Below are 20,278 nucleotides of genomic sequence, written 5' to 3'. Positions count from 1 at the left end.
TTGTATTGCCCTTATAAAAAATGGAAAGACAAAAAAAAAAAATACAAAGCGGAGATGTTCAGGGCTATCTCAGCACAGACACAGGGAGACACTGAGCACGAACACGCTTGAGACGCTGCAGTACGAGGGCCAAAAGATGGACAGTGACGGGATGCAGAGGGGCTGCGCGGTTACTGAGCCCCCTTTATTTCAACAGGCCCAGGGAGCCCCCCCAGGCTTCGCTTCAGTCCGCAGCACAAAGCTCCGCGCTACTGCCGGAGAGCGTTGGCTGTCGCGGTCGCTGTGTCCACATCCGCGTAGAACTGAGCGATTTGGTCTTTGTACTTCTGCGCCACCACCGGGCGCTTCAGCTTCATCGTCGGGCCTGCGGAGAAAACACAGCACAGGTTTTAAATGGTGACGGTACCGTTTGGAGACACAAATCCGTATTAGAGCGAAGCAAGCCTGGAGGAAGGTTCAGAACGCATGAACGTTCTTCTTCGAAATTGCTCTTTGTGATTAATAACGTCTCTGTTCCTTCCCCTGTGCGCAGAAAGAGCCACCCTGCAACAGCCACCGCAGAACCACGGGTAAGCGCTGCTCAGCTCAGCTCTGCCGGGCAGAAGTGGGAATTCATTCCGCCCTCCCCAGAGCTGTGACATGGAAGAGCCACGGTGAGGGAGGGCCGTGGGTGGCTCTGTGTACTGGGGGTCCGGGTTGCGTTGTCCATCCAAGAGCCGAGGAAGGTGACCCCAAACGCCCCACTCACCAAGCTCGCCCCCAAAGAGGGAGAAGTCCTTCTCCAGAAGGACCCACTTCTGGACTTTCTGAGCATTCGAGACGGCTCCCTCGTTGACTGCCGAAATCCCCTTCTGGATGGCCGCGTAGACCGCCTTGTCTTTGCTGCTGATGATTTCGGAGACTTTGGTGGCCTTGCTGCCCAGTTTCTGGCAGTACTCCACAGCCTCTGGAGTGAGATCGTCTCCTGGCTCCCCCGTTTCGACATCGACATTGCACTGCAGGGCAAGTCACAACAGGTAACTTCGCAGTGCTAAACACTTGATTGCCTTCACGCTAACGAGCCTTACAGCCATGGGAAGCCACCCTATCTCCTTCCCCACCCCAGTGCCAATTGTCCAATTAATCAACCACTGCAATTTGCATACGCTTGATGCAAACCGCTGCTTCAAATGAAAACTCATTGAGGCAAAACGCAGACGAAACCCCTCCAGCTCTCCACATACTCAAGAGCCGTGTCGATACCAAAGAGCGAGCTGGGTACAGAGCTCGGCTTCCAAATTCCTCCTGAACTATCCCAAGTTGATCACTTTTTTTTTCCTGGACCTTTTTTCCGGACCTCAGCTTTACCCCCCGCATCCCACAGCAGCGTTAACAGTCTGTTGGAAGTCACCCCACGCAGCACCTGACCAAGATGAGCAGCAGCACCACCTCCAGGGCCTGGCTGGGCCTCTCTTGCACAAGGGCCAGGAGGTTGGCAGTCAGTCTCGCTAACGAGCAATTATCACTGTCTGAAAAACCACCAGCCTGCGGGGTCTCCAGGGAGAACACGGCGCAGGCCACCACAGATGCGTCACTGTGGAGTTTAAAGCCGGTGTCTTAAAAAGAAATCACCGACAGCTCCTTAGTGTCCAGGCCTCTCCGGGAGATATTAAAAATGGGTAAGAAAAGCAGAAGGGTTTCTGTTTTTCAGTCTCACTTTGAGGTCTTTTATTTCTCTTTCTTTCTGCCCGGTGTGCTGCAGGGTTGCCCCGGCGAACAGAGGAACCTGTTCATCTGACCAAGTGGCAACGCTCATCTTCCTGTAGCTACAGCTACCGTTTGCAACTCAGCTACAACAAGTCATACTCCACCGTGCCTCCCGTCTCTAGAAGCCACCCTAAAAATGTGTAGCTTATCTTCCTCACTGGAATTAAACGTTTCTCAACACAGGTGGATTCCCATCCCGTTTTCCATTACCTTTAGCGTTAGAAGCATAGCAAGGAATTTCGCTTTGTCTCCCACCAACATCGCGTTGCTGATGATGGGAACAGCATCTTTTACAGCGTCCTCGATTGGAACGGGAGGAACGTTCTCACCTCCCGCAGTGATGATGAGCTCTGGAAGAGAGTCAAATCTTGATTAATGCTTAGAGCTTTTTTCCCCCCGCCCCGTCCTGCACAAACTGAAATAACTTTATAGCTGCTTGAGGTCTGTGTCGCAGTGTCTGGAGAAGGCAGCGAGCCAGGAGGACTCGGGTGGGGCTGGGAGGGGTGAGACCGATGGCGCGCACACAACCAGCATTGTAAGAACTGCTTTAGTGCTGCAGGGAGTTTTGCGTTTTGGGAACAGGGGCTGAGGCGTACGAGCACCTCAGTACCCTGCCCCCGTCACCTCGGACTCCAAAGCTTAAGGTGGTACCCGAATTGTTCAGAAAGTGAAGTAAAAAAAGTTTGCTGAGGCAAAGCGGCATTTTTGAAGAGACAGAGGGCAGTGGAGAGCCTGCCCTTCGGGGCTGTCTTTCTTTTATAGATTTCTTAAAGCAGACCCTTTGCGTGACCGTTCATCTCTTTTTGATGATTGAAATCTCGCGTGAGAGTGGATTTGTTTGGGATGGGTCGAAGCGGTGTCCCAAGGCCTGCCTTGCTGCAAAGCCATTTTCGCAACAGCGTTACGCTGCTGTTTTCTCTTGGAAGCTCAGCTAGCAAAGCCAGCCCAAACGGGAGGGACCCGACGGGTCCGGCACCGAAAAAACAAGTCAACAAAGCATTAACTGCTGCTGCTGAAATCGGAGGATTTCCTCCTTGCTCTGCAAACACACACAATAGTTTCAGAGGTCATCTCTCCTGCTGTCACACACCGTGTCACACGCTCAGTGACAGGACATGCTGCAGCCATATTCCCGTTAAAGACTTCAGAAGAAGTATTGGAATATTCTCCTGTGCAATCCACAGCCAGATAACGAGCGGGGTCTGAACTCGTCGTATGACAGCACTGTGTAACCTCACACAATCACAGAACGTCGGGGTTGGAAGGGCCCTCTGGAGATCATCTCCTCCAACCCCCGGCCACAGCAGGGTCACCCACAGCAGGGGGCACAGGAACGCGTCCAGGCGGGGTTGGGATGTCTCCAGAGACGGAGACTCCCCCACCTCTCTGGGCAGCCTGTGCCAGGGCTCTGCCACCCTCACAGCAAAGAAGTTCCTCCTCGTCTTGAGATGGAACTTCCTATGGTCAAGTTTGTGCCCGTTACCCCTTGTCCTGTCCCCGGGCACCACTGAGAAGAGCCTGGCCCCATCCTCCTGACACCCCCCTTTGGATATTGCTGAGCATTGATGAGATCCCCTCTCAGTCTGCTCTTCTCCAGCTGAACAGCCCCAAATCCCTCAGCCTTTCCTCAGCACAGAGGTGCTCCAGGCCCCTGGGCACCTCCGTAGCCTCCGCTGTCCCCTCTCCAGCAGTTCCCTGCCCTTCTTGACCCAGGGAGCCCAGAACTGGACCCAGCGCTCCAGCTGTGGCCTCCCCAGGGCAGAGCAGAGGGGGAGGATGACCTCCCTCCATCTACCTGCCACACTCTTCAAGACAACAGAGTCAGGGGATGCATTACCTTTAATTCTGCCCGTGATGTAGAGGAATCCATCCTTATCATGCTTGCCCAGGTCACCGGAATGCAGCCAGCCATCTTCATCAATCGCCTCTCTGGTTTTTTCTTCCATGTTCAAATAGCCCATGAAGATGTGCCTCCCCGAGAAGCAGATCTCCCCATTGCCATCTCCGTCGGGCTTATGAATCAGCGTCCGGCAGCCTGTGACTTCCTTCCCACAGCTCAAAGAGAACACAGGCACAAACCCACGGCATTTTTAAAAAAAATAATATTAACACCCAGTAGCTGAGCAGTGAGGTTACAGCAGTCCCCTCTCAAGCATCTAAACAAAGCCGTGGCAGCTTTTTATTACAACTGCTTCAGCAGGGGACTTGCGAGAGGCATCTGTTTATGTAAGAGGAACTGCAGAAAGAGTTGTTATTGCAGAGATGGGTGCTGACACACCTGGTGTTTTCCACCCATTGTTCTCAAACACCTGAGCTTTCAATTAGCAGATCTGTGTCCTTGGCACAAGCTGCTGCTGCTGGTATTTACTCTGCAGCCCGAACGAGCCATTCAAAGCAACAGCAGAGTCCTGCTGCCTTTCTTAATTGGACATCAGAGGGAACTGTAGGCTGGAGTTACCGATTCTTCCTCCTTCCCATCGACCCCTTGCTTCCTCCTCACTTTCTGGAGAATCCAGACCAAGTTAAATTTAAGGAACATGGCTGTTGCCCTGAGCGGATCTCTTCACCTGTGGCCAAAGGAACTGCCTCCCTAGTGATTTTTAACCGGCAGCAAGGCTCGGGATGAGCTGCAGCAGGCGGGATGGACGCGCCGGATGAGGAGAAACCTTAAAGCAACTCTTCCTCCCGGGCAGCAGCGCTCCACTCACGGGAAACCATTTACCTGCCCAGCTTGAATGCGTGAGGTAGAGAGATCGTGTGAGGCCCCGAGCTCTCGCTCATGCCGTACAGCTCCAACACGGGAATGTTCAGGCTTAAAAAAAATTCCAGCGTCTCCCTGGAGATGGGGGCGGCCCCCGTGTAGCACTTGGTGCATCGGTCCAGCCCAATGGCCTTTCGCACCTTCCTGTACACCAAGTGCCTGGCTAAGCGGAAATTCACCGGCACTTCAGAGTACCTGCAGGAGAAAAACAACGGTTACAAGATCTCAGGCCTTTCGTCTTCCTCCTATTTTACTTTATTCAGTAAAAAAATAAATTACTATCCCCCTCTAGCTCTTGCTGCTCAACCTCTGGTCCGACCGCAACATTTGGCTTTTACCATCCATAAGTCTGGCCCGTTACACAGGATAGAATTCCTGATCTGATAGGAAAATCCTCCTAATGTTCATCATACCCCTCAAGCGTAGTTCATAATTACCCGTTCATCCGCTTCAGGTTTGTCTGCAGCCCGACTCCCTTGGCCCACGACGCCACTTTTCTTCTGAGCGTTGATGATTTTGCGCCGATGGATTTCATTTTTTCTTCCATTTTTTCCCAGACGCGAGGAACTCCCAGAAAAGCAGTTGGCCTCACGTCCCGCAGGGTGTCCACCAAGGTGCCCTGAGCGAAGCAGAATTTATTACAGCTTTCAGAAGTGCTTCGCTACAGACTTCAGGTCAGCGCTGGTCACTAGCCGAGGCCGAGGACTGGGCCACCAATTTTGAGGAATTACTCATTTTCAAGTGCAGTGACACCAGGAGAAAGGAACCCCAGGAGCATGCAAATGCCTCAGCAGTTTTAAGAAACCACCAAGGGTCGATCTCTCGTGAGACCCCACCTGGAGCACTGCGTCCAGCCCTGGAGCCCTCAGCACAAGGACATGGAGCTGTTGGAGCAGGGCCAGAGGAGGCCCCAGAGATGCTGGGAGGGCTGGAGCCCCTCTGCTGTGGGGACAGGCTGAGAGAGCTGGGGGGGTTCAGCCTGGAGAAGAGAAGGCTCCGGGGAGACCTTCCAGCCCCTGCCAGTCCCTAAAGGGGCTCCAGGAAAGCTGGGGAGGGGCTGTTTGCAAGGGCATGGAGCCATAGGACAAGGGGCAATGGTTTAAACTAGAGCAGGGCAGGGTTAGATCAGACATTAGGAAGAAGTTCTTTACATGGAGGGTGGTGAGACACTGGCCCAGGTTGCCCAGAGAGGGGGTGGAGGCCCCATCCCTGGAGACATTCAAGGCCAGGCTGGATGAGGCTCTGAGCAACCTGATGTAGTTGTGGATGTCCCTGCTCACTGCAGGGGTTGGACGGGATGGCCTTTAGAGGTCCCTTCCGACCCAACACATTCTGTGATTTTCAAGCGCAGTGTCACCACAAGAAAGGAACCCCAGGAGACACCAAGGGTTGATCTTTCCAGTGCCAACACTGACACAGCACCCAGAGAAGAACCATTCTCAGGACACAGATTTAGCGGCGGTGGCATTTTGCAATGTGGACAGAGTAAATACAAAGCCGTTGCTCAACCGAGCTGCCGGGGCAGAGAAGTGGTGGCCGGTGAGACACGGAGAAGCTCCGGTTGTGAAGTGCTTGGTCAGCTCGTCCGAGATCGCAACGTGGAGTCAAAAGGCAAAAGGTCAGAGTGGCTTAAACAGAGACCCTTAAACAGCAGGAGTCGGTCACGATGCAAATAAACCGAGTTAACCCAGCTTTTGGAACCATGAGATAATCACCCACGTTTGTTTTAAAGCACCCACCCAGCTACGAGCCGGTGGATGGGTGCAGAATTTTGAAGTCTCTTCTGGTTTTACCTTTAATGCGTCCGGCTGAGCAAAGAAAACTTGTGCGCCGAATGCCATTGCCGACCAAATATCCGACATCTGCGCAGCGATGTGGCTGAGGGGCAGGTAGCTGACCACCAGCTCCTGCTTTTCTTTAGCATCCGTCAGCATGATGAACCGCCCTGCCGCCACCGCCGTCCACGTCAGCTGGAACAAGAACCCATGTCGCCATTAGGTGACGGCTCCGCCGAGCGGGCGCAGCACAACACGCAGCTCAAAACAAGCCCACCGTTTCCTGTGATCTGAACACCAGGCCTGTTTTTCGGCTCCTGCCTTCCCCCAGCACCCACCTAAGGTCACGGAAAGGGCGTTTCTACAAAAAGGTCCTTACGTTGTCGTGGCTGAGCATCACTCCCTTTGGCTGCCCCGTCGTCCCCGAGGTATATATGAGCGTACAGCACTGGTTAGGCTTCTGCGAGTCAATGATTTCACGGAGCTGAGCGTCTGGAACATCTTTGCCAAGGTCCCTGAACTCACTCCACTGTGCACAGAAGAGAAGAAGCTCCATCGCTTTGCAGGTTCTCCTTCCCATGAGGAACTAAACCCTTTGCTACACGTGAAGAGAAGGAAACCGCTTCCCACATCCAAACCTCTGGCGGAGGTTGTAAATGGGCACTGTCAGCCCCACAGTGTCTTCTGGCTGCCACAAGAGGCATGGCCAGAAGCAGAAGAGGAGAGGGGCCCGTCCTGAGGGAGCTTATTAGCTCTGCAGCAACCCCAGTCCTCACTGGGCGTAACTGGAGTAACTGTGGGAGCCCAGGCTGCCTCGCGGAGGGCAGCGGGGTAACAGACACCCTCCCTTACAGCACGGGTTATCCAGGTTTGAGCAACAGTGGACACCTACTGCTTCAGTGAGGCAAGAAATCCCCACCAAAACCAACACAAGCTCAGGGGGTGACAGTCCCGGGGATGGTGACGGTCCATCAGCTGGACACCGCCCGTGTTCACAAGCCGTTCAGACGCCCAGCACTTACCGAGTACAGATTTGGCCTCTTCTCTTTTAGCTCTTCCCCATACTGGATAATAGCTTTCAGATGAGGTAATTTATGCTGAATCTGTGTTAAGAAGGGAGATTTGTGAGAAGGAGCAAATCCTGCTTGTCTCTTCAGCTTAACCCCCCACTTAACGTGCGACTGCTGCTTGCCATCGCAAGGCAAGTGAAGAGAATCCCATCTGTGATACCGAAAGACGACAGAGAGAGAGAACTTTCTCACTAAAGAAAGCAATCATTTGCACGGGGATGCTGCCTGACGACCTGGGGAATGATCAGTTGTTGGTTTTGGCTTCTCATCTTTTCAGCTCGAGGCTTCGCTAAGGTGTGGAACCAGCGTTTAACCTCCATGTAACCTCTCGCGAGATTGAGCGCAAGCAACCACTCATCTGCCTTGAACAGGGAACACACCAGGGATCACAGAATCATGGAACGGTTTGGGTGGGAAGGGACCTTAAAGATCATCTAGTTCCAGTCCCCCTGCCCTGGGCAGGGACACCTCCCACCAGCCCAGGTTGCTCCAAGCCCCGTCCAACCTGGCCTTGAACCCCTCCAGGGATGGGGCAGCCACAGCTTCTCTGGGCAACCTGGGCCAGGGCCTCACCCCCCTCACACCAAACAATTTCTTCCTAATATCCAATCTCCATCTCCCCTCTTTTCATTAAAAACCATTACCCCTTGTCCTATCACAACAGGTTCTGCTAAAGTCTGTCCCCATCTTTCTTAGAGGATCTCTTAAGGTATTGAGATGTCACAGTGAGGCCCTCCTGGAGCCTTCTCCAACCCCAATTCCCAGCCCTTCCTCATGGCGGAGGTGCCCTGTGGTTGGCATCTCTGTAGGCTCTGGGTTCCTTTCTCCTGGGTGGTGAACTGGAGTTTTTGTACAATCACAGGCTGGTTTGGGTGGGGAGGGACCTTAAAGCCCACCCAGTGCCACCCCCTGCCCTGGGCAGGGACACCTCCCACCAGCCCAGGTTGCTCCAAGCCCCGTCCAACCTGGCCTTGAACCCCTCCAGGGATGGGGCAGCCACAGCTTCTCTGGGCAACCTGCGCCAGGGGCTCACCACCCTCACAGCAAACAATTTCTGCCTCACATCTCATCTTTCAGTGTAAAACTGTTCCCCCTCGTCCCATCGGAGCAGGCTCCAGCAGTTCACCTCTGCTTTCAGACCCAGCATTGCCCCCCCGCGTCTGTCAATGGGATGCCGTAGCCCCCGCCATTTATAAAAAAAAAAAAAAAAGAGGGATATTTACCTCTAAGATTTTCTGCAGCTGTTTATGGTTTTCCACAACCACAATGTTAGCGCCACAGTTCTCTGCTACGTAATGACAGGCCTCAGGAGAGTTTGTAGTGTAGATACCAACAGCAAATCCGCTACAAAGGAAAAGGGAAAAAAAAAAAACCCAAACAACCCAAACCAAAACAGAAAAGGAAAAACACAGAGTTAGAGGAAAAGCAGAGCTGCTGGCAGAAGTCAGACCATTTCAAATTTTTAACTTTAGGAAGAATATCCCATAAAACAACAACAAAAAGTGAAGGGCTTAATTCCAAGAGCAAAGGCTCTGCTGTTCTGGGACACGGGAAATGTCAGAATGGTGCAAGGGGCCAAAATGCCTCAGGTGGAAGAAGGTTATCGAAATCCAGAGCTGTGATCCTCTGGCATTTCCCATCGTATTTTTAATCACGGTGCCAGTCAGCACGCTCTGGGATGAGCCTACTGTTCATCTTATTTTGAGAGAAGCACTGATGGCTAAAAAAAAAACCCATAAAAATAATATTTTTTGTCTCATTAATTCATTGAATCATAGAGTTGTTTGGGTTGGAAGGGACCTTAAAGATCATCTAGTTCCAACCCCCCTGCCATGGGCAGGGACACCTCCCACTAGATCAGGTTGCTCAGAGCCCCGTCCAGCCTGGCCTTAAAAACTTCCAGGGATGGGGCTTCCACCACCTCTCTGGGCAACCTGTTCCAGTGTCTCACCACCCTCATGGTGAGGAACTTCTCCCTAACGTCCAGTCTGAACCGACCCATCTCTAGTTTTAATCCATTCCCTCTAGTCCTACCTCTTCATAATGAAGAGAGAGTTTAGGTTCTAGCTATCTCAATTAAATTCAAATATAAGCAGTTGGGTTTGTTTTGGGTTTTTGTGCTTTATTTTGTTGGGTTTTGGTGGTTTGTTGGGTTTTTTTTTGTTTGGTTGGTTGGGTTTTTTTTATCAAAAACCGCTTCTCACATGAATACTGACACTCCTATCGGAAATACTGAAATTCCTATCTGAATGCTAAAGCAAAATACACATCAAGGGACGCCCCCCCGTTCCTACCCTGCGAGGATAGCTCCGATGTCCGCAATAAACCACTCCGCAGAGTTAAACCCCAAGATGCACACTCCATGGAAACGCTCCAGCCCCAGCTGTAAACAAGAGAGGAGATTACAGAGATCTTGGTTTGGGTTTTGGTTTGTTGGTTTTTTGTTTTTTTTTTTCTTTGAAGAACGCTTCGAGTTAATTTACAGATCTCTGCGGTGAGTGCAATGTCGAGGGAAGAGTTCACGGAATCACGGAATTTTTCAGAGTTGGAAGGGACCTCTAGAGATGTCCCACTCCCCTGCTAAAGCAGCATTGCCCAGAGCACATCACTCAGGGCTGCCTCCGAGAAGGGGACCCCACACCCTCCCCGGGCAGCCTGTTCCAGGGCTCTGTCACCCTCGCCGTAAAGTTTTTCTCATATTTGGTCGGAACTTCCTATGTTCCAGCCTGTGCCCGTTACCCCTCGTCCTGCTGCTGGGAACCACTGAAAAGAGTCTGGCTCCATCCTCCTTAAACCCACCCTTTAGATACTTGTCAACATTCATAAGGTCTCCCCTCAGCCTTCTCTCCTCCAGGCTAAAGAGTCCCAGCTCTCTCAGCCTTTCCTCATCAGGGAGATGCTCCAACCCCTCAGTCACCTTTGTTGCCCCACGCTGGACTCTCTCCAGCAGTTCCCTGTCTCTCCTGAACTGGGGAGCCCAGAACTGGACACAGTATTCCAGCTGTGGCCTCACCAGGGCAGAGCAGAGGGGAAGAATGACCTCCCTTGACCCGCTGGCCACACTCTTCCCTGTGCAGCCCACAATTCCATTGGCCTTCTTGGCGACAAGGGCACGTTGCTGGCTCATGGATAATTTACTGTCTACCGAGACCCCCAGATCCTTTTCTTCAGAGCTGCTTCCCAGCATGTCCGCCCCTAACCTATACTGGTGCCTGACATTCTTCCTCCCCAGGTGCAGGACCCTACACTTGCTTTTGTTGAACCTCATTAGGTTCTTCTCTGCCCAGCTCTCCGGCCTGTCCAGGTCACACTGGATGGCAGCACGGCCCTCTGGGGTGTCAGCCACCCCTCCCAGCTTGGTATCATCAGCGAACTCGCTGAGCAGACACTCTGTCCCCGCGTCCAGGTCATTGATGAATACGTTAAACAACACTGGTCCAAGGATTGACCCCTGGGGGACACCACAGGTTACAGGCCTCCAACTCGACCCTGCTCCATTAATCACAACCCTCTGAGTCCTGTCACACAGCCAGCTCTCGAGCCACCTCGCTGTCCCCTCGTCTAGCCCACACTTCCTCAGTTTCCTAAGGAGGATGGTAAGTGGGCATCCTTAGGAGACGGTGGAGGAGACAGTGTCAAAAGCCTTGCTGAAGTCAAGGTAGATGACATCTGCCGCTCTCCCCTCACAGGGCAGAGCACACGGTAATTCACCCAGAAGAATTTCCCAAAGACCTGATAGGGAACCAGCGGGGTTTCAGATCGGGCACTGCCCCGCTTTATCAGCTGGCAGGAAAAACAAGGATTTTGCCGGGGTCTGCGCTGGGTACGATACGAGGAGCTCACTGCCAGTCACGGTATCGTAACACCGTGGTTGTACAATGCGGGTGGTTATTCCCTTTGGGCTGGGAATGAGAAGGCAGGGGGTTAAGTTGGACGACACCTGCCGAGATGTTTAGTCATTTAGTCCAGCTCAGGTGTGTCAGGTATCAACGACCAGAGCAACATGCTCCAGCGACAGTCAGAGACCCTTCACTATGACGTTCCAGCTGTCGAAGTCGCAGGCGTTAAATCCCTCTTCAGCCGTTTTCTGGCTTTGTCCCGGGAGCAGGAGTTTGTGCACGGGCAGATCCCACCGCGGGAGCAGGGAGAGAGGGGCCGTAACGTCCAGAAATGAGCCTTCAGAACGGTAACGGCAGGGACGTGAAGTGCTGGTTTCTCTCTCCGAGCGTCTTAACTCCCAACAGCCCCGGCAAAAGGCTCAGCCAGTTTGGACATTTACATCTGCTTCCTAAGCATCCCTTCAAGTTTTTGCTTGGAAAGATTACTATTTACATGGCTCGCGTGGTCCAGCTCTGCCACGTACCTCAAACACTTCGCTTTCAGAAAAATGCGTTTCCTTACGCATTTTTATTTTTTTTCCCCCAGCGGCACGTGGAAGCGACTTGTGAGAAACGCAAACAGAAGCGCTGCGCTCGTTGCCAAGCTGCGCGTGGCACGGCCGGGTATTTCCCCGCCACTCCAAGGCTCACCCGCGCTCAGAATTTGCAGGTTTTAGACACAGTTGACTCAGCGATTAAACCGACTGAACGCGAACGGGGAGAACTCACCAAAAGCTTACCTTCAGAAAGCTTTTTGCTGCTTTCCAGCACTCCTCATAGTACATCTTGTACGTTAGCTTTGTCCACTGGCCGCCCTTTTTGGACGCGAGGGCGTAATAATCGCCGTATCGGCTAACGGCTTCCCGGAACAGCTCGTGAACTGTCTTTGGCGCCTCGCTGCCTACGCCCCGCTCATCCAGCCGCAGCCTGACCTCCCCGTCTCGTCGCGTTGTCCACACGCCGGAGGCAGCAGGCGAAGAGGCCGCTTGGAAAGACAAGCGTTCGGCATCTTGTATTTAGAAGTGGCTTGCAGCCGTAACAGAAATACAACCACGAGCAAAGGTAACGCAAGCAAGTGCTGTTATGCCCCCTCCTGCCCCCTCTTTTCTCACCTTGTACGGCAAACTTGCCAAGCATAAAACTCCCAGTATTTAAAACAAAGCTAAAAAGATGAAGCTTCTAAAGCACTTTCGAAATTTTGTTAAAAAACGTTTCCCATTTACATCCCTCTCTAACCTGCTTTGCTGCCCTAAAGCTCTTCTACTGGTAAAGCGGCAGCTTCCTGCAACAAGCAACAGTCGTATCCACCCTGCTGGTTTGTTTTTTTTTTTCTTTTAAGGAGGACTGGAAGCAGTCCGTAATTACCTGGCAGATGAGCACTAGGCAGTGACACCGCCCATTTTGCTCCTCGAAGCACAGCTGTGCTTCAAAGTCCAAGTTCAAGATGCTTCTGGAGAGACCGTCCTGCAATTCCAGTTTCTTCTTCCATTGTTACGGTTTGATAAATTCCCCTCTCATTTTAATAATAATAATAATTCCGTGCACACCGCAGGAACTAAAAACTCTTTCCGCTTACCTTTGGAGCCAAGCGTGTCCATCCGACATCCCTCCGTCTTCCTCTCTTCAACGGGCTCGGGGCCGGGGACCTCCACAGCTCTGCAAGGCAAAGCCAGGATTCAGCGCGCGGGCTGAAGAACGCCTGAGGGGCGCCCGCGCCATCCCTGCATCCTGTCAGTCCTTGGATGTCACCAAGGATTAGCGGTTCCTGACGTTCTGCAGGTGACTTCATTAATTTGACTAGCCTGCACGGCTACGTCAACGAAACGGGTTCCTCTAGGAGAGCGGGCGAGCTTTGCCTGCGCTGCTCTTAAACACGCGTGTTGTCCTGCTGGTAGCTCTCGTTTCGGACGAGCCGCAGAAGGATGCGTAAATATGCTGAAAACGGTGATAATTTAACCCCAGAGGCCAGCTCCAGGGGCCTGAAACAGCGTGTGGAGCTGCGAGGAGGAGAGGGGCGGGACGGGGCACGGGGGGTGCTCGTCCCCTCTCTGCAAGACGGGGTCTAACGAAGGGAGGCCCCCGCGAAGCCGGACATCAGCCCCCCCATCGTCACCCCGCGGGAAACCCCCAGAGGTTTCCTGCCGAGGCCGGTCCAGCTGCAGAGCAGGAAACGGATTCAACAGGAAATCTTGCTTTTTGGCATTCCGAATAAAGCCAGTGCACGGGGCTCCCGCCAGATGTCTGTGAGGAAACGGGAACAGGCCCGTCCCCCGCAGCCACGCTCCTCACCAGCGGCTTCTCCTGCGGCGCCAGCGGAAAGCTGCCCCATTTTTTTTGCTCTCAGCTTTGCAAGATCTGGTGAAACGCCACCTGCCCGCGCTTGTAGAACAGGGGGCTTCCTCCGTCCCCTTCCAAGGGAGACTCTCACAGCCGTACGTGACGAGGATACGGAACAATCGAGTCGCACGTCCCACTTCAGACCACAGGTTGGAAGCCAGAGCCGGTGAGATCTGGTATTCACGTCCGTCCCCACGTTCTGCCCCCAAAGGACATCCCACCCTCCAACCTACAGGCAGGTGACGCTTGTTCCCCTACCCTGGGCCATGCCCTGCCTGGATCACCAACGTAGCACTGAGGTCCAAGCTCTAGTTGACCCAAGACTATATTCCAGAGAGCCAAAACGTCCCCCTTGCCTTGCCGAAGAGCCCTCCTGCGCCTCTTTGCTCCCAGCCATCACCAAGGTGTTGGTTTCTTCATGCCAGCGGCGGGTGTTTACTCTTCCCCCGTGGCAGTGGTTGGTCCCTCTCCACCACCAGCTCCCAGGTCTTCTAGAAGGGCTGCACATCCCTGACATCACAACGGCCCCAACCCCATGCGGGGGCAGCTTTGGGGCGAAAAGAGCCCCAATGTCCCTGCCTGCCACCAGCACAGCCCACCCGCAGGCAGGAGCTCCCCCGGTGGGACCAATCCAGGAGGGTTCCCCCCGCGCCCCACGTCTTCTTCCCCTTCGACCAGACCAAAGAGAAGCCGAGCCAGCACGCGGCTCTGCGCGAGTAAAGCGTTTCCCTCTGTTTTACGTTTTCCCTGAATTTCTAGGGGGATCGTCAACGCTTATTGCTTTGGGCACACGGTAAGATTTAAGATGGTCCTGTCCAAAAGCAGCACTGCTTGTCCTGTCCACAAGCCAGAAACTAGAGGGAAGTAAATCAAAAATTTTTTTTTTTTTTCTTTATTTCCCCCAAAGGGATTACGGGATGTTCCCTACTACGCGTTTCCTCCTCATTATTGAGAGCATTTTTCAGCACAAATTAATCCACAGTTGCGATAGTTCCGCACCGTTTCACCACCAGCTTTTACGATCAACGCATGCAAATGACCCAGTAACACCAGCAAAAAAAAAAAAAAAAAAAAAAAGAAAAAAAAGCCCCAGCTGTTTCCCTCCCAGTGACTCAAATCATCTTTTTCTCCCCCTTTAGTACACGTAAGTCACATGCAGCCTGAAAAAAATCAAGCAAAGAGGGTTTTTGTCAGCTATATCTCATTACGCCGGGGAGATCCAGACCCTTAATTGCTGTTCTGCTCTTTAGCAAGAGGCTGCTGAGATTTACAGACGGGAGTTTGATAAAAAAAATCAGCACAGAAACCATCCTCTGCTGCCTGTACAGCAATCAACGCAGGACTGGCTCGGTATTCGAAGTATTCAATCACTGACCTCCCAATTAAGTAGGTTAACAATTAGTCAAAGTTCCTTTAGAAGGGGCAAACTTTCTGCCTACGCAGAACGTCCTGCCACGCCGGGGCTCTCGGTTCACATTAAACGCACCCGGCTTCCAGCGCCGTCCTCCGCGTGGTGCAGCACATCGAACTCCCTTCCTCTTCTGCCGAGAGGAGGATTTGTAGATTTTTTTCAAGACTGTACATTCAGCTTTTGCATTTTGGAAATGATAAAAATTGAAGGATTTTTATTTATTTTTTTTTTTTAAAAAGTTCAATTTGAAGAATCGCAATTTCTTCAAAACAAAAAAAATTAATCAATCTAAGTAAACACGATAGAATAAAAACTACACCCTATATATACACAGGTCACCACAGAGAAAATAAAGACTTAAAAAGCACAAACCTAGCAGAAGAGTTGAGCCGTACATCGTCCAGCGACACCTCGCAGTTCCCGGCAGGATCCGAGTTACAATAAACCGCAGGGACGGGTTCCGCGAGTGCCATCCCTGCCTCTGACTCACACAGCACCGTCCCTGTCAAAACAGGTTTGGGGAAGAAAAAAAAAAAAAATACTATCAAAATACAGTCAAACGCACGAGTAAAATCAGCTTCCGCAGGTCCCTGACCCGAGGCAGCCCCGAGATTGCCGGATTTGCGTGAAATACGGTAAATCCTCCCAGTGGACGCGGCGCACCCCGCATCGCCCCGTTAAAAAAAAAAAACAACAAAACAAAACACAAACCTCGGCGTTGGGCGATACACCCACCCCCGCCTCTGAAAAGGACCCTGACAATTTGACAGAGCACAAATTTAAATTTTACCCTGCCTTTGCCCCAAACGCCCCCCGCCCCACCCCCCACCCCGACTCCGTCACCGCAGGGCTCCGGGTCCGGCCGTACCCCGCATCGCCTTTGTCCGGCCGCTCCCGCAGCGGCTCCGCACCGGCGCCCGGCAGCAGGAGGAGGAGGAGGAGGAGGAAGAGGATGTGTAATATCCTTTATTTTTAAACTAGCGCCCAGGAGGCAGATCTGGAGCATCTTATGTCATGTGCTGCCTGCCTCGCAATTGGAAGCGGCTCCTCACCCCACACGCCGCAGCCGCTTAAGGAAGCCCCAGCCCCACGCCGGCCCCGCGCGCCCAGGATTTGGGGTGTCGTCGTCCCCCCCACCTCAGAGGTTTAACACGATCCGGGGAAAAAAAAAAAAAGAAAAACGATGCTTTGGCAGCTGTTGGTTTTTTGGCAGCTTCTGCGCCGCTCTCAGTACTTTGTCGTTAGGGGATTTCGTCACCTGCACCAAGCGCTTCCCAGCACCCAAAGCAACGTCGGTTTTATTTAAGGTTTACATTTGTCACAAGCCTTTGGCGCTTCTGTTTAATTGTTTCCGGGGATTTCTAACTGGTCGGGGACGAACCGCATCACCCTTCATCTTTTCAAAAAGTGGATTTTTAGCATCCCGTTTTGTAGCCGCGTCAGGCAGACGCTATTTAAAGCGGGCACGGCAAAGAACGCGTTTGTTGGCATGACGGCAGACAGGAGGAAAAGGGAAGAGCCCCTCCATCCAATGAATCCGGCGGAGCCAAGCCGCAGCCTTCAGCCTCTGACGGCAGTGGAGAACGGTGGCCAGCCAGCAGGGCAGCGGGCTGGCCAGCCACCAGCCCCGGGTGGCACGTGTCCCGTCCCCCCCCCCCTCCACCACCAGGCAAGGACACGTCGCTGCTCACCCCACACTCGGCTCTGGGCTGCAACTCACAACGCGGAAAATAGTCAAATTCACACGTGGCTGAGGAAGGGACGTCACCAAAAATGCCAGACATCACCCAGTGCCCCATTCTAGGCTAAAAGAGTGGGGTTTTCTATTTATTTATTTTTTCTAATAAGGCAGCTGTGAGGAAAGGGCTGTTATCTCTAGAGCGGCCACCCAGACCTGTGACACCCGGGCTCAGGCCTCTCCCCAGCCCGGAGGGACTCAGCCCCACACCGGGAGGAACGTGCTGGTTCCCAGACGTGGACGTGCCGCCACCTCCGGCTCCTGCTCACGGAGGGACCCGGGCAGGGGGTGAGGAGGGACGTACCGTAGAAGCTGTCATTGGGCTTGACCCCTTTCGCAATACTGCCCCCACACTCCTTCCCAGCGCCCCACAACAAGGGTTTGAGGCTCCCCAGCATCCCTGCAGGAAGCTTTTCTCTCCGTGCTAATCACAGCCTTTCTCTTGCCATCTGCTCGTTAATGCAGCAGGAAAGTTTGAAGGGGAAGGGTGGAGGTGTCCTGACACCAGCAGCCTGCAGCCCGGCGAGCTCTCGGGCAGCAGAGGTTGGTTGGAAACACGTTGGGCAAAGAAAGGCCAATCTCCCAGGTGCTCAGGAGTCATATAGTCATGGAACGGTTTAGGTGGGAAGGGACCTTAAAGGCCACCCAGTGCCACCCCCTGCCCTGGGCAGGGACACCTCCCACCAGCCCAGGTTGCTCCAAGCCCCGTCCAACCTGGCCTTGAACCCCTCCAGGGATGGGGCAGCCACAGCTTCTCTGGGCAACCTGGGCCAGGGGCTCACCGCCCTCACACCAAACAATTTCTTCCCAATATCTCATCTCAATCTCCCCTCTTCCAGTTTAAAACCCTTCCCCCTCGTCCCATGGCTCCCCTCCCTGCTCCAGAGTCCCTCCCCAGCTTTCCTGGAGCCCCTTTAGGGACTGGCAGGGGCTGGAAGGTCTCCCCGGAGCCTTCTCGTCTCCAGGCTGAAGACCCCCAACAACAATTTAGGATGGGAGCAAAGATGTGAGGACGCACACGCTCTGAGTGGCTCTGCTAAGCCCTGCAGCCAGCCCCCCCGGGCTCAGCACCCACGGCTCTGCTCCACGAGCCCCTGGAAAGCCCCCAGGAGCTCACCAGAGCCGGCGGGAGCTCACCGCGGGTCCCGAGCGGGATCGGGAACGATCCTCCCCTGCCACAAGCTGTTCCCGGCGGAGGTAACACCCTGCACTGCGCCAAGGGCGTGCAGGGAGACGAGGGACACGCACCCAAAGAAGAACCTGCCGGAGGAACCCTCCCTGTTAACGAAGCCCGTGTGACAACCTGAGTGATTTAAATACAAAGCGTCTCCTGCGCTGAGGGAGCTGGAAGTTGGGGAGGGATTTCATGGCAACCACCGCGGAGCTCCACGGACAACACCGAAGCGGGGTCCGATGATGACGTGCAAACTCGTGACGGTCAAGGGGAGCGAAGGCTCCGAACACACCTTTACTCCAAACGCACCCACAGAGCCCCAAAAACCAGCTCAAATTCAAATTAGCGCACGGGTTCACGCTGCACACCGCGACACGTTCCAGCTCGGCCCACTCCCCTTCCTGTTACGGGTTTGGGGTTGGGTTTTTTTTTCCCCCCCCTTTTTACCGGTAAAGGCACCGTGTCCGACCCGCTGCGGTTATCGCCGTGCGGATCGGCTTCAGGCGGTCGCCGCGTTATCTCGCTGCCTTTCCCCCTTTCCACCAAAAACTGAAACTTGGCCTTTTTGTCCCTTTTTATTTTCCTTAAAGATTTATCGGGCGAGGAAACAGACGCCGAGCAACCCGCTCTTCCTCTTCTGGACGAACTCTATTTTTAAAAGGGCAGCGCCAGGAGCTTCCCAAGCCCCGCAGGCCGGGATGGGGATGTCGCCCGGTGCCTCCTGAGGCAGGAACGGGGAGAACAGGCGGAAAACCGACGCCGGCCCCCGGGAGGGACGACCCCGCACCGGGGACCCGCAGCACCCGCCATGGCGGGACGTTGGGCTCCATCGGGGCTGACGGAGCTGCCCACGGAGCGGCCCCCGCCGAACTCGTTATTTACTCGTTATTACTAAATTTTGAGCAAATTGCTTCTCCAGGAGCCCGGGATATTTTCGGTGAATTCCCCGGCAGCGTGACTCACCCGGGTTTAATTTCCTCTTTCTTCAGGTGCTGGCGGCTTCGCCGCGCCGTGGCCGCAGGGGGTGGGAGCCCCCCGAGGCCGGGGTCACCATCCCGAAGACCCCCCCACCCGCGGGTCTGCCCCCTCCACCTCCATCCTGCCACCGGCGCGCCCCGCGGCACCCCACCGGCGGGACCGGGGCCGGGCCTTCCCCTCGCAGCCCCCCAGCGCTGCCCCTCACAGGCCCCAAACACACCGGGGGGGGGGGAGTTATTTAACCAAAACCTCCAAGTTTTTGGCCGTCCCGCCCCACTGGCGAAAGGCGCGTCAAGCGCAGCTGGCTCAGAAGTTGCCGGAAAGGTTAATTTCGCAGTGAAACCCGCACACCCCCCGGAGGGGGGGGTCCAAGGCCCCCACCGGGCCCGGGCCGCGCAGCCCCCCCTCGGGACACGCGGGGGTCCGCGGAGACATCGCGTGGGCGGGGCCAGGCCGTGCCCTCCCCGCGCCCCCCCGCCCGGCTTTCCCGCGCTGATTTTCCCGCGCCGCGAGGGGACCATGAAGCCCTCACCCCCCCTCCCCACGCGCGCGGCCGGTCGCGAGGGAAGGCGGGAACCCCGCGCGCACGCGCCGTTACCTCCAACTGAAGCCGGCGGGAGCGCGCGGCAACCCCCAGGCGGCGCGAGCGCAGCTCTGCCGCGCGCCGCCACGCGGGGCCCGCCTTTAGAGCGTTCGCGGCGGCGGGCAAAGGGGGGCGTGGCCAGCCCTTGGTCACACCCACCGCCACGCCCCCTCCCGCTCGAAAGAGCCGCGCGGCCGCGCCATTGGCGCAGGCGGCGGTCGGAAGGCGGCGAGGCTCCGCCCCCTCGCCCGCGCGCCGCGGGGTTACCCGCGGTCATTGTCCCGGCGGGCAGTGCCCAGCGCCGGCAACAGGGAACCGGGAACCGGCCCCACCCGCCGCCCCCCGGGGCTGGGGAGAGCACGGGCTGAGCCGGCGCGGCGGTGGGAGAGGCGGGGGTCGCCTCACAGTCCCCCATCCCTGGGAGAACCCAGGTAACGGGCGAGGGCACAATTCCATGAGGTTCGACAGGGCCGAGGGCCGAGTCCCGTGCTCGGGTCCCACCAGCCCCCGAGCAGCTCTGCGGAAAGCTGGGGTACATCTCCAGGGGCATCACCAGCAGAGATAAAGAAGCGATAGGACGAGGGGCGATGGTTTAAACTAGAGCAGGGCAGGGTTAGATCAGACATGAGGAAGAAGTTCTTTACCCTGAGGGTGGTGAGACACTGGCCCAGGTTGCCCAGAGAGGGGGTGGAGGCCCCATCCCTGGAGACATTCAAGGCCAGGCTGGATGAGGCTCTGAGCGACCTGATCTAGTTCAAGCTGTCCCTGCTCGCTGCAGGGGGTTGGACGGGATGGCCTTCAGAGCTCCCTTCCGACCCAACACATTC

The 20,278-nt window shown here is 54.9% G+C and overlaps 1 protein-coding gene and 1 long non-coding RNA gene across 6 annotated transcripts; one reads left to right on the top strand and one right to left on the bottom strand.

Moving 5' to 3' along the window:
- On the bottom strand, positions 1-19,560 carry ACSBG2 (acyl-CoA synthetase bubblegum family member 2). 4 transcript variants are annotated; one of them, XM_054181774.1, is made up of 15 exons: positions 19,467-19,560; positions 15,351-15,480; positions 12,807-12,886; positions 11,971-12,215; positions 9,647-9,735; positions 8,576-8,696; positions 7,305-7,385; positions 6,662-6,811; positions 6,301-6,477; positions 4,945-5,126; positions 4,469-4,702; positions 3,584-3,801; positions 1,957-2,096; positions 749-995; positions 1-364 (listed from the first exon to the last, which is right to left on the bottom strand). In XM_054181774.1, exons 2-15 carry the CDS (start codon positions 15,449-15,451, stop codon positions 249-251), a joined length of 2,181 nt encoding a protein of 726 aa, XP_054037749.1. In that variant the 5' UTR covers positions 15,452-15,480; positions 19,467-19,560; the 3' UTR covers positions 1-248. The 4 variants fall into 4 exon arrangements, with proteins under 4 accessions (XP_054037749.1, XP_054037751.1, XP_054037747.1 ...); XM_054181776.1 differs by lacking the exon at positions 19,467-19,560 and adding an exon at positions 15,801-16,015; XM_054181772.1 differs by lacking the exon at positions 19,467-19,560 and adding an exon at positions 15,847-15,989.
- LOC128900556 (uncharacterized) lies at positions 901-1,926 on the top strand. Of its 2 annotated transcripts, none has more exons than XR_008463315.1 (2): positions 901-1,016; positions 1,742-1,926. It is a non-coding gene; the product is annotated as an uncharacterized LOC128900556 (long non-coding RNA). The 2 variants fall into 2 exon arrangements; XR_008463314.1 differs by having other exon boundaries at positions 911-1,658.
- Positions 19,561-20,278: the final 718 nt, after the last annotated feature.

This window comes from Rissa tridactyla, chromosome 22, assembly GCF_028500815.1.
Source record: "Rissa tridactyla isolate bRisTri1 chromosome 22, bRisTri1.patW.cur.20221130, whole genome shotgun sequence".
NCBI classification, from domain to species: Eukaryota; Metazoa; Chordata; class Aves; order Charadriiformes; family Laridae; genus Rissa; species Rissa tridactyla.
The sequence above is the reverse complement of the archived record's forward strand: the minus strand, read 5'-3'. Positions and strand labels throughout refer to the sequence as shown.